Genomic DNA, 14,047 nt, shown 5'->3' with positions numbered 1-14,047 from the left:
TGTCTTTGTCAAATGTGTAAAGAGTAAAATGTATGACAAACTTCATCAAACATAGAAGCAAGGATATTGAGATTTTTAAAAAATTATGTACTTCTGTAAGGTCTGTTGTACATTATGACATAGCATTACCATCATTCTCTTGATAGTGTCAAAAGATTTGCAACCAAAAATACTTGCTGAATGAATGAAACCAAAAATGCACCTGAATAAATAGTATTTTATAGAGTGTTGTTGCAACTTTGCTTTACCTTTTTGTGACCTGGGTTTATACATGTTTTGTTTTGATACAATTTTGAAGTAATATTTGTAGTGATTTATAAAAGCAGTCAGAAATACCAACAAACCTAACTTTATTGACACCTACAATGTCTTCTGCAAGAAATGTTTAGTTGGTTATCAGTCTCAAACATAATGTAATGGCTATTTTCCCAACCTTGTTTAATGCCATTATGCTTCATATCCAACAAACTTGCTGAAAACAGATTCACAGTGAACTACTCAGAATTAAACTTTATAACTACAGGAAAGTCCAGCAACTTCTGAAACCTCAACTACAATTTGGAAAAGAAACAGTTGTTGGCATTTTAGTTGACAAATACTTTACATAAAGACTGCTTTAGACTAACAGCTTGAATTTTTTCTCACAAAATGATGTAAATAACGTTTCTTGTCTTATTATAAACAAAGGTGCATAATTGCCACATGGCTGCGATTTACTTTAAACAACACCTTTTTAACCAACAAAGCAAAATAAATTACTATTTTTGGGGTAAGTTTACCGTACAAGGCGAAGCGGATCGAGCCTTGCGCCATGCGCATGTAAATAGGACCCTGCCATGGATCAAATCTCAAGCCGGCTTGAGGCTTAATCCGATCCGTTTGCAGACGACACATGTAAACGGGGTTATTTTTCCAGGCCTGCTGCCATTACTTTGATTCACAATGTGAAATGTTGTGCATTTTGTCCGCATAATGAAAGTTTGGATTCAGCAATTGTTGCAAAAAGTTTGGACACAAGCAACATAAATTATGTACTCAATGGCAAAAAGTTCTATTATAACATAAACTCAACAATTGTCAACACATAATCGAAGTCCCAACCCTGGGTGAAAATGTATATTTCTTTATTTATATTGTTTTTGTCCGTTTTTCTTTTTTTTTCTAACGCTGGTTTGTGAGTCATGTTTGGTCAAGAAAGAGTGCTTTAAATATATTCAAATTTACAGAGATGTTAGTTAATAATCGTGTTCAAAAACTGACCTTGAACAACAATATCAAGGTCAAAGCTGGATTAATGGCTTTTGAAAGTTTTTCATTAAGACTCTAAAAATAACCGGAACATTTGTTTACTGTAAATCCACACAAACACGCGTGTGAGGACCCATTCGTTTTTGCTTGCAAAAGCAATCATATGTGTAGATCAAATGATGTGTATAGTAAATTGGTATGTAGGATATAGAATATATAAAATGGAAGTATATTAGAAAGCCACCTTTCTAGTTATTAATCGGAATTTGATCGTCCTAAAGTTTGACCCAGCGGTTCACTCACAGGACCCCAAAATGTAATTATGGGTCCCTTCCCTGAAGGGGACACATTTTGTTTTTGTCTATATTTTTTTTCTTTCTAACGAGGGTTTGTTCCCACGTTTTGGTCAAGAAAGAATGGTTTAAACTTTTTTAAATTTACACACATTATAGATATTGGTCTAAAGATCCATGTGCATGTGAATTTTGACCCCGTTTGATCCCTCGGTTCACCCACAGCCCCCCAAAACGTGAAATTTTTAAAATGGCTATACTTGCTAAATTACTTCATTTTGGTGTTATATGCTTTGTTGTTTGGTGCAATATAAGGTATTTCAAAGAATTTTGTACCTTAAAAAAAGATTTACCCATTTTCACCCCTTAACCCCCAAAATATTCGTTTCTGTCTTACGCTGGTTTGTTAAATGCGTTTGGTCAAAAAGAGTGCTAGAAATGTATTCAAATTTGCACAGATGTTAGTTATTGTTCCGAATTTGATCCTCCTGAAGTTTGACCCCAAACGACCCAGCGGTTCACCCACAGGCCCCCAAAACGAAAAAAATTAAAAACGGCTGTACTGACCCAAGTACATAATCTGAGGGTTTCATGCTTCGTTGGTTGGTGCAATGTAAGGTATTCTAAAGAATTTTGTAACTTTTTATTGGATTCACCCATGTTAACCCCTTAAACCCCCAAATAATAAGTTTTAGGCCAGAAATACAAGCCCCAATGTGCTGAAATGTTAAACAATTGTTTGCAGTAGGTTATTCGTTTAGTAGTTAAAAATTTGCCTTAATCGGCCAAATAGTTAGGCTACTTTTACAGTCCATAACATGTGTACATTGTCAGTCAGATAGAAGTCTCAAATCTCAAGGTCTTGTTTACGATTAAGGCGGGTGAATACAGCGGGAGTGCTCAGAATACACTCGTTTACGATTAAGACGGGTGAATGCAGCGGGAGTGCTCAGCTTGACGTCCGGACGGACGTTTTACGAGACAGTCGTGTTGGTGATTAGAAATCAGCTGTTTTTGCGCAGTCATGCTATGTCGTTTTATTAAGTTATCAAGCTCATTTTCAGTTTTGGCAATTTGTGTTTAAAAACTGACCTTGAACGACAATATCAAGGTCAAAGCATGAGATTAAATTGAAAGTATTTTTCCTGTTCTTATTTACTGTTTTTTGTAATTATATGACAATAATGATGCAAAAAGAATACAGACAAAACTTTTAAATTTGGGTTAAGGCTAAAGCTGGTTAAGTTTTTCCTTAGGAATCTAAAAATAACCAGGATGTTTGTTTACCATAAATCTGCACAAACGCACGTGTGGGGACCCATTCGTTTTTGCTTGCAAAAACAATCATATGTGTAGATCAAATGATGATTATAGTAAACTGGTAAATATCTAACAATGATTGTGCCCTATTTTTACTGTTACCAAATCGCATATGTGTGGGGACCCATTAGATTATGCTTGCAGAAACAATTATGTTATAAAGTGCCAGGAAAAAGATAAGGACCCAATGCCAAATATATATCCATTATAAATATAGTAAATGGTATATGTGATACATCGTTAAATATGATGTAGTACTGTATATATAAACTGGCAATATATAGGAAAACCACTATTCTAGTTTTTTTCAACGCTGGTTTGTAACTCTTGTTTGGTCGGTCACGAAAGTGTGCTTCAAATTTGGACAGATGATAGTTATTAATCGGAAGTTTGACCCCGATTGACCCAGCGGTTCACCCACAGGCCCCCAAAACGTATTTTTTCGAACGCTGATTTGGTCAAGAAAGAGTGCTATAAATGTATTCAAATTTACATAGATGTTAGTTATTAATCAGAATTTAATCCTCCTGAAGTTTGAACCTGATTGACCCAGCGGTTCACCCACAGGCCCCCAAAACGTAATTTGTCGACGGCTGGTTTGGTGAAGAAAGAGTGCTATAAATGTATTCAAATTTACATAGATGTTGGTTATTAATCGGAATTTAATCCTCCTGAAGTTTGACCCCGAATGACCCAGTGGTTCACCCACAGCCACCCAAAACATAAAATTTTTGAATCAGCTTTACTGAGTAAAATACGTAATCTAGGAGTTTCATGCTGTGTTGGTTGGTGCAGTGTAAGGTATTCTAAAGAATTTTCTAACTTTTTATTGGATTCACCTCTAAAACCCCTGAATAATCGCTTTTAGTTTTAGGCCAGAAATACAAGTCCTAATGTGCTGAAATGTTTAACATTGGGTTACACGTTTGTTATTTAAAATATCAGCCAAATCTATCAAGTGGTTATCCGTAGGCCTACACCCCCAAATATGTGTTAAAACGTTTACTAAATCTTCTGATGGAGTTTAACGCTATCCCACTCTGGTCCCAGGGAAGAGATTCACTGATTTACAGCTCAATGCACACGGGTAATACAAACAGCGATAGCCTCACTTTTTTTTCTTTTTTGCAAAATTGCGGACAACTTTTTTTTTGTTTCACGCTTTGTTTTCACCCATACGGAAAAAAAAGTTTGTCGTTTGTAACCTGCGATGAGATACAGTGTGGTTGATTTATATGCAATGGCAAAAAATAGCAAAAAGTATAGATTTCCTTAGAATCTAAGCATTACCGAAACATTTATTTACTGTAAATCCGCAACACGCATGTGGGGACCCATTCGCTTTTGCTTGCAAAAGCAATCATATGTGTAAATCAAATTACGTGTATAGTAAATTGGTAAATAGGATGTAGAATATATATTATGAAAGTGTATTAGAAAGCCACTTTTTAGTTAAATATATATCTTTATAGACTTTAGGCCTATGAAAGTTTGCAGTCTGTCCAATATTTGTGTACTATTTGTATTGTGTATTATAATAATTTTATATGTTGTGTCAAATAATTCACGTGGCATCAATTTGGCATTTTTTTTTTTGAAAAAAGGTCGTTTAAAACAATGTTTTCATCTAGTTTTCTATTTTTAGGAAATCCTGAAGTTTTTGATGAAAGTAAAAAAATGAACAAAATTGATAAAGCCGTGTGGGCTTCAAATCAGGAACAGTAAGTATGTCTACTAACTAGTGATGGGACGAGTACCCAGTACTCGGTATCGATGGTATCGAACGATTTCAGTGGTATCGATACTCGATATAGAATATTTTATCTCAGTTTTCGATACCAAAGGCCGGTTTACACCATAAGAATACGGGCAACTTTTGGCCAATATTTGCTTCAGACAGCACAAAATCGGGAAAAGGTTCCGCAAGGTTACGTATATTTTTGTGTGCTTTCGTGTGGAGATTACATTTTTCTGCATGTGTGTGTGCATGTCTGTACCCCAGCCATGGCAGATAAATTAGACAGTGATATACAACTAAGTACAACACTATACTTAAATACTCGGTATCGATACTCGCTTCACAACCTGGTATCGTCCCATCACTACTACTAACTGGTTTATTGAGTTCATGAGTAATTTCAAAACGTAAGTGTCGGTTCAGAACAGAAAAACACAATTTAATTTGAGCAATTTGTCTGGTTATAAACATTTTCATACTGTTGTTTGCAGAAATCATTTAATCGTATTTTCGGGTGGACTTAAGGAAGTTCAAGAGCAACCATTTGTACCAAGCATTACAATTATGCAAGGAAAATCTGTTACTGTTCTTGAAATGGACTTTCCAGTTATGGATTTCCAATGCTTGTGTCAGACACCTTGGAAAAGTGGTGAATGTTTTTTTGAAATGTAGTGTGTTTCCTTCCCCGAATGGTACATATTATGTTCGTACTTTTTCTGCCAAAGCAGGAGTTTGACCGGGCATAGAGTTACAGAAACAGCATTTAAGCGGTGATAAAAAATGTCACATTGTGTTTTATACACAGATATTGCCTTGTAGTTTTTGGCTAAGAATATTTAAAACCATTTGTGTTCCCAAATTTTAATATTCTTTTTTTGTTCTGCTCTGCTATGCGTTTCTTGCTTTTTGCCAACATGGCCACAAACTAATAAAACCATTACCAATTTGCATGTAACGTTAAAGTGTGTCAATAATGTTCTCAAAAGCTGTGCAAAGGTAGAAATTTAAAAAATAAATGTATATCTGTGGTGAGTATGGAAATTAGTTTATATTTGTTATTGACCAAATAAGATGTAGAATATGTAAACATAGAAATGTCGCTTTACTAGTTAACCATATCACAAAATCACTGGTAATAACATTTTCAATTCCTGTTTTAATGAACAGATTTTCAACAACCCTTCGCTGTAGCAATTCTTCTTGAGCAAGAAATGGTTGTGGTAGATCTAAAGACTCTGGGTTTTCCATGTCTAGAAACACCGTATGGCATGGATATCCACGACTCACCTGTTACTTGCTTAAAAATGTATTTTGATGATGGGGCTAGAATGATGCCTAAACTTAATGAGGTTGCACTTCTGAGAGGAAGCCACAGTAAAGCAAAGGTTACTTTACTTAAATTTTACTGTTTTCATATTACCTGTGGGTATAGATCTGCCAATAGGATGTTTAAAATGTGCAAAACAAAGTGTGTTGTTTTAAAAACAGCATACTTAAAACACTGTTGTATTGTTATACTGTTAGATGTGGCCTTTAAATGGGGGAGAAGATAACAACACAGACAGTAAAGCCGAGTCAAACGTGATTGTTACTGGACATGTTGATGGTTCAATACGCTTTTGGGAAGCAAAGCTAGGTATTTTCAAAAAAAATCTATAATATGTGCTTGTTTGTTGTTCTGGTTTGATGCCAAATGTTTTATTTAATCTATCGCTGTTAAAAAGGTGATCTTAATATAAAGTTTATTTGTAATTTTAACTCAAGCAAACACAGCAATATTGTTCACGAGCTTGAAATTATTTTTAAACATAAACTTTTTGTGAAGGGTACATGTTTAGCATATACAAACTACGGACACTGAAACTTTTTGAAAAGTGTTTGGCAAACCATGAAAATTGTTTTGCAATTGAAAACATCGATGTACACGTTGAAAAGCAAATACTGATTGCATCTAATTGTGCCAGTGTGATGGTTTATTCCTTATGTATGCATCATTCAGACCATATAATTGAGGTAGTTTTTGAAAAATAAATTATTTTGATGTAATTGATTAAAATAAGCACTATTGGCAAGTGACTTCACACAATAGCACAATATATTTAAACATTTTATTATTGTTTTGTACATTTAGCATTAAAACTGATCTTTTTCATTTTGTTGATTATTATGCCACTAATTGTTTCTAAATAAAATATAGTTATAGTTGTTTTTCACAAAACCCATATGTTCCAGTGTTTAAACATGTGCGACATGGAACAAATTGGATGTGAGAATTTAATTGGTAAAACAAAGGGAAACAATACAAGTCAGGTATGATAAACCGTGTTTGGTGATTATCTTGTATAAGCATTACAAGGTGTAATCAGCTGTTGTTTTTGCTTTTTGTGTGACTTCAAGAAAGTTTCAAACCTTTTTTTAAATTTACGCACATTAAAGATATGCAAGTAAGGGGGAATGGGGGAGGAATGGCTAGTGGAGTTTGGATTGGCGTAGTGCAGATCTATGTAGCTGTATATTTTCTAACAATAGTACATTTGTTTTGAGTTCTGGTACATATTTAATCCTGAAATCAGTTAAACTATCAAGCTTCAATTTTAAACAATGATTTGAGTGTCAACGAATTGCTTTAAAAAGTCATTTTGCAACAAAATACTTCTTGCATTTAAACATTGCATGTCAAACTAAGTCCAGCCAGATACAGTTTTCGGCAAATAATTGTACAATAACTAAAAGGGGTAAAACCATAGTATGTAACCCCTCAACATGAGGCTTACAATAAAGTAGATACGGTATGTGGCAGTCAGACCTCCACGGTTTTGTATAAACTTTCTACTTATTGGTACACATATTGCTTTTGTCTGTACTTTTTTCTCGTTTCTGTCTTTTGCTGGTTTGTTCTACACATTTGGTAAAGAGAGAGTGCTTTAATTTTATTCAAATTTACACATATCTTAGTTCTTTATCCAAAGTTAATCGTCCCAAAGTTTGACCCCAAATGACCCAACGGTTCAGACACAGGCCCCAAAAATGGCTGTACTGACTAAAATGCATGATCTAGGAGTTTTATCCTTTTGTTGGCTGGTACATTGTAACATGTTCTGTAACTTTTACTTAGTCCTTTAGGTCAGAAATACAAACCCTATTGTGCTGAAATTTTAATCAAACGTTTGTAGAGGGTTAATCATTTGGTATTTAACATTTTTGCATAATCGGCAAAATGGTTACCTTTACAGCCCATAATATGTGCAGTCAGGTATAATTCCCAAGGAAGTAACTCACTGGTTTACAATTAAGGCAGTTTAATGCAGAGTGGGTGGTCTCTGCTTGACGAACGGACAGATGTTTTCAAGGCAGTCTTTTCGGTTATTAGAAATCATCTGTTTTTGCACAGTAATTCTATGCTGTTATATTAAGTTTTCATGCACATTTTAAGTTTTGGCAAAGGTTTTACACCATAGACATGATTTGAACTTGATAAACATACTTCGTTTTTGTAATGTCAGGCAAAATGTTGCTGATCAACATAAAGGTTGAAAAATAAACTTGCTTTCTCCAAAAGTCACGATAAACAGTCTTTAAATGGTCTTCGTCAGTTTGGCCGCCACATGATGACGGGTCACTGAAGGTCAACTTGTAGATATTGCAAACACAGTTAAGAACAAGTTTTCGTCATAACTTAGCTTCTTTAGTTTTTGACAATTAAATTCGACAATCAATACTTAAGTCATGTATAAATTATGCAAAATGGTATTGTTGAGCACTAAGGACTGCTTGCTATTGAAAACCAAGCCAAAAGCCCATTAAATGGTTGTTCAGGATTGGCACCATGAGAGGTTATTACAGGTCAATGGTATTCTATTGCGAAACAAAGTTAAAAACAATTTGTTATGTATACCTTGGTAGCAAATAGCTTTTAAATTAACAGTGTCTTGGCTGACAATATCGAGGTCAAAGCAAGAGATTAAATTGAAAGTATTTTTTCCGTTCTCTTTTACTGCTTTTGTAATTATGTGACAAAAATGTTGCGAAAAGAATACAGACAAAACTCGTTTTAGGTTTTGGTTAATACTTTCTACCAGTGTTTCTTATCGAAACAATTGCTGAAAACTTCGCGCCGTTAAGATATAATAAAAAATTGAGGCTCTTATAATTTACATCCGTTTGACCATCATTGACAAATGTTGTGTGACGTAACAACTACCGACTATATCTTGTGTGTTGCAATTTTTTTTCTTTTTTCGCCTAATAGTTGAAAAGAAATGTTCGTTTGTAAAGACCGAAATATTGAAAAATACTGTTATAAATTTATTTCGTTCAGACCAGAGCAAAATGAAAATATCGGTCCAGAATGAAATAACGAAATAAATAATTTGCTCAGAACGAATAACGTTATTTGGTTTCGTTCCGTTCCGGTATGAAACACTGCTTTCTACTATTTGTTCTTAAGAATCTAAAAATAACTGGAACATTTATTTTCAGTAACTAATCCGCACAAACATATGTGTGGGGGGCCCATTTGTTTTTGGTTGCAAGAACAATCGTGTGGTAGATTAAATGATGTGTATAGTAAATTGGATATGAAATATATACAAAGGGAACTACATACAAAAGCCATATTTATATATTTTTTATCAGAATGAGCATCAGGAGAGTGATCTTGAGGAAATGAATGGTGTGTTTGAGGAACTTCCTCAATCCTTTGACAGTATAGAGGATATTTTCCCTCAACGGTAATTAAAAAAGAACAACTTCGCCATGCAACACTGAAATCTAAATTTCAGTGTAAGAACTAAGACCTATGTTAAAAAATTAAAAAAAAAACATTTTGAACCTAATTTTTGTTTTAAGAAAAGTGTTTTGGGCAAGTTAGAAGCTTGTGTCTCATAAAAAATATTTCTCAGGTTAAAAAGCTCCCAGCCACAGCAAAACCCAGGATTTCAAGCAAAACTGTTGTGCTTTTTTAAACATCAGAAAGAGCAATCGGCAAATTGTCAACAAATTGTATTTGCCATACATGCTTCCAATGATCTGTACGTATAGTTGCAAAATTATGATTTGTGTCTGTTGTTCTAAACTTACATGTTTCTGCAGCCTTTCGATTGCCAGGTCAACGTGCATCTTTGTTGTAAACTACTTAACAAAAGTGTGTTTGGCAAAAATCTCCTTGAGTGATTTTGGTTCGGTTTCAGAAGTAAAGGAACCAACGAGCCCTATGCAAACAGGTTTGTTGCACAATGTTTAGAACTTGTTAGTTGATGGATAAGTCATTGAAATTTCATTTTAGAAATTTCATCGAGTTTTTCAAAAGAGGACCAAATCTTCCAAATTTCAGGTAGGCCCCAATAATGTCCTTGTGTGTATATTGTGATGCAATACACAACTCAGTGGAATGATTTTGTAGAGTAAGTAGTATAAAAAAAGAGCTTGTTTCAAAAGACAAGCGTTATTTGCACGAATTCTCTAGAACTGCAGTTCTTCAATTTATCTTTACAATGAGAAGCAGGTCACTTCCTATTTTGTGATTGGAAAATACTTTGTGATTGGAAAAAAAAAATCAAAAATTGTAACATTGCTCTCTGTTTTGGCCTTGTTATTTGCTAGTCTCAGTCAATTGTGTGTAAAAAAGGTTTTAACTTGTGCATTGGTCAGCACAACAATGTAAAAATGTCAGAGATGCAGTAGGCAGTGATGAACAAGATCATTTCCAATCAGTAAAACATAATGATTGTTGACATACATTTAAATTGCTAATCCTTGCACATTTTTAACTTGTAGTGTATTTTAGGTGCTTCCGGTAGTCACGTTACAAACACAAGTGATCTCAATACCAATTTTGAGGGAGTCACTTTTGCAACATTTTCTCCTCCAGTTTCAGCAACAGGTTTGTTATTTAAATTATGTTTTTTTTCTGCTTTATAACATTTTTTTTAATTAATGTTTATTGTCAAAAGTGTGTCTGTGGATTGGAACGAATGCTGGATGGTTGTCGGAATATATAATACAGAGCCAAAAAAAAACCAACAGCATTCATTTGAACAATGGTAAATATTTACCCACTAACATTGTTTAGTTACATTATTAGGAACTCTTTAGTACAATTTTGTTTTAGGGTCATATATAACTAGAATGGTGGCTTTCTGATATACTTCCATTTTATATATTCTATACGATATTTACCAATTTACTATACATATCATTTGATCTACACATATGGTTGTTTTTGTAAACAAAAACTAATGGGTCCCCACATGCGTGTTTTTGCAGATTTACGATAAACAAATGTTGCGGTGATTTTTTAATTCTTAAGAACAAATTTTTAGAAAGCATTAACCCAACAATAAAAAAAATTTGTTTGTATTTTTTTGCACTATTATTGTCGTATAATTACAAAAACAATAAAAAAGAACGAAACAAATACTTTCAATTTAATCTCTTGCTTTGACCCAGATATTGTCGTCCAAGGTCGGGTTTTAAACACAATTTTTTTCTAGAAAGCTGTAACAGTTGTGTTACAGACAATTAAAAAGCGATTTGCTGCAAGTGTATATATAACTTTGTTTCGCAAAACGAGTTTTTCATTTAACTTTGTTTCGCAAACGAGTACCATTGACCTGTAGTAACCTTTAGGGTGTACACACCAAACGACTGTTTGACCTTTTGACACCGTTTTCAATAGCACGCCGTCCTTGGTGTTCAACAACACCGTTTGACCTAATATATACATGCCTTGAGTATTTGATTAAAAAAAAAACGCTACGTTATGGCGAAAGAAAGTTCTGAACTGTGTTAGTAATACCTACTAATTGACCTTAAGTAACCCGTGGTCATGCAGCGGCCAACCTGACACTGAGCATTTAAAAAAAACTTTTATCTTGCAAAAAAGTCAAGTTTATTTTTTCATATTTAGTTTGTTTAACAAAGTTTTGCTTGACATATACCAGGGGTGGCCAACTTGCCAGTCGTTAAGATCGACGAAAATTTTCTTAATTGTACGCGATCGACTGATCAGTCGTAATTTAGGCTGACACTAACACAAAGCAATAACGCAAATTTTTTCATGCGATTTGCTTTACAATTGCCACATATTTATGGTCATGAGTTTTGTTGGCAAGCATCACCTAGTTATTACAACAATAAAACGTCGCATATGCACACAATTTTTATCAAAGTAGTCAGTGGGAACTTTTAAATCTCCCCAATCAATAGCAACAGCTTCGTTAAAGCAAACACTCAAGTTGTGACGACAAACATTGTAGTTGTTACGACATAATTTGGTGCCAAAATAACAATTGTTACGCAACAAAGAAAGTGACAATTACTTAGGTATTGTCTTATTACACATGTGTGCGTTGTTTCAAAATGACAGAAGTGCTGTTTTATAATATTTAATTTGTTTTTCAATTAATAAGCGTTTGATTAGTTGTGGAGAATTTAGTGGCGATCGACCAGTCAAAAGCAGGCGATCGACCAGTCGATCGCGATCGACGTGTTGGCCACACCTGACATATACGAAACCGAAGCACGCTTATTAGGTTTAAATCGCGTCATATGTGTGAAACCTTTGCCAAAACTGAAAATGTGAGTGATAACTTAATAAAACGACATAGCATTGCTGTGCAAAACAGCTGATTTCTAATCACCGAAACGACGTCTCGTAAAACGTCTGTCCAACGTCAAGCTGAGCCCTCCCGCTCTTCCCTATTATTCGTAAACGTACTCTCTTGGGACTTCTGCCTACAGTGTCTTTCTTGACCAAATGAGCGTTAGACACATTTACGTTTCGGGGGCCTGTGGGTGTGTCGCTGGGTCATTCGGGGTCAAACTTCAGGTGGACCAAGTTCAGATTTATATCTAACATATGTCCAAATTTCAATAAATTTGAAGCACTCTTTCTTTACTAAACGAGCGTTACAAACTAGCGTTAAAAATTTTACGTTTCGGGGGCCTGTGGGTGAACCGCTGGGTAATTTGGGGTCAAACTTCTGGTGGACCAAGTTTGGATTAATATCTAACATGTGTCCAAATTTCAATAAATTTGAAGCACGCTTTCTTCACTAAACGAGCGTTACAAACCAGCGTTAAAAATTTTACGTTTCGGGGGCCTGTGGGTGAACCGCTGGGTAATTTGGGGTCAAACTTCAGGTGGACCAAGTTTGGATTAATATCTAACATATGTCCAAATTTGAATAAATTTGAAGCACTCTTTCTTGACCAAATGCGTCTCACAAACCAGCGTTAGACAGAAAAAAGAAAAAAAAAAACGGACAAAAACAATATGTGTCCCCTTCAGGGAAGGGGACCCATAACTACAAATACTTCTGCCAACATCAACCTTGAACTGTGTAAAAAGTAGATGTATCCTAACAATTTAACTAGAAAAAAAACAGTTATCAGGGCCGTAATTTGCCTTTGGTCTCAATAACCAGAGGTTCCTGATTATCCAGCGGTTATGCACAAACATTCCACATGCATTTGGAACACTTTAAGTAAAAGCATTATCTTCTCACTTAATCTATTTTCTCCTGTAGCGGTCCCAAACTGCTGGTATAGTGACATAATATTTATACCAATGGGTTAACAGCAAGAAGAATGAGAACATATTCAAAAACAATTGACAACATTTGTGTAGCTAGTAACTGGGACATATTTAACTTGTTTATGGACAAATGGAGCAGGAAGTTTGTTGGTTACTTGGAGGAATTTTTCTTTACCTTAATTACAGGTCCCCTGCACAACATATGTGTACACTGGACAGTTAGACAAACAGAAGTCGCAAGGAAGTGGTTTACTGCTTCAGATTGTGGCAATTTAATGCAGAGCGGGTGGTCTTTGCCCCACTCATAAACAGAGTTATTATTAGGCAATATTTTTGGTGATTTAAAATCAGTTGTTTTGTGCAGCAATGCTGTATGGTTTTACTAAGTTAGCATTCACATTTCACAATTAATTTTAATCTTTATCTATATACATGGACTTAGAGCGTTGCTGATTTCAATCTAGTTCCAACTAGAAATTGCCTTCCCAAAAAGCACGTAAACATTTATCTCTACTTTTAAATCGATTTTTCACATTTTTTCATTGATCCTCGGTAAAACCTGACTTAAACTTTTTAAAATGCTTTCCCAGCCTCAAACAACTCTTTAATGTCAAACACAGAGTGAAACTAACTGACTGCACTTTGTTACATCTTTAACAAACCTTTTTTTGTTTATAGGTTTGAGGTTTCAGCTATATGAGGCAATTGTTTATTGTGGATTTCTAACTTCTACATGGATTGTTTTGCCTCGATGTGCTGATGTCCAGGTCATTGAGAACTATATGCTTGAACTTAAAATGATCTCGAATATTCTGACAGCATTATTTTTAAAAATACTGTGCATTGTTGTTATAATTTGAAATAACTGCTTTTGCATTTTTAAAAATGTCTTCTAGTAGTAAAATGTATGTT

At 34.6% G+C, this 14,047-nt stretch overlaps 1 protein-coding gene across 8 annotated transcripts in view; it reads left to right on the top strand.

The window, feature by feature from the left end:
* Positions 1-14,047, top strand: part of LOC145232571 (syntaxin-binding protein 5-like) — a 46,003-nt gene that overhangs the window by 27,225 nt on the left and 4,731 nt on the right. For 7 of the 8 annotated variants that reach the window (XM_080097224.1, XM_080097221.1, XM_080097226.1 and 4 more), the window contains 13 exons: positions 4,507-4,582; positions 5,091-5,248; positions 5,767-5,984; positions 6,124-6,235; positions 6,425-6,612; positions 6,832-6,909; positions 9,235-9,329; positions 9,501-9,629; positions 9,691-9,821; positions 9,884-9,931; positions 10,385-10,480; positions 10,551-10,640; positions 13,814-13,902. In XM_080097224.1, the coding sequence (XP_079953350.1) occupies positions 4,507-4,582; positions 5,091-5,248; positions 5,767-5,984; positions 6,124-6,235; positions 6,425-6,612; positions 6,832-6,909; positions 9,235-9,329; positions 9,501-9,629; positions 9,691-9,821; positions 9,884-9,931; positions 10,385-10,480; positions 10,551-10,640; positions 13,814-13,902 (1,508 nt within the window). The remainder of the gene's footprint in view (positions 1-4,506; positions 4,583-5,090; positions 5,249-5,766; positions 5,985-6,123; positions 6,236-6,424; positions 6,613-6,831; positions 6,910-9,234; positions 9,330-9,500; positions 9,630-9,690; positions 9,822-9,883; positions 9,932-10,384; positions 10,481-10,550; positions 10,641-13,813; positions 13,903-14,047) is intronic. The other variant, XM_080097223.1, reaches the window with a different exon arrangement.

The sequence above is a fragment of the Phallusia mammillata genome, chromosome 6, assembly GCF_965637545.1.
Source record: "Phallusia mammillata chromosome 6, kaPhaMamm4.hap1.1, whole genome shotgun sequence".
In the NCBI taxonomy this organism is placed as follows: domain Eukaryota; kingdom Metazoa; phylum Chordata; class Ascidiacea; order Phlebobranchia; family Ascidiidae; genus Phallusia; species Phallusia mammillata.
The sequence above is the reverse complement of the archived record's forward strand: the minus strand, read 5'-3'. Positions and strand labels throughout refer to the sequence as shown.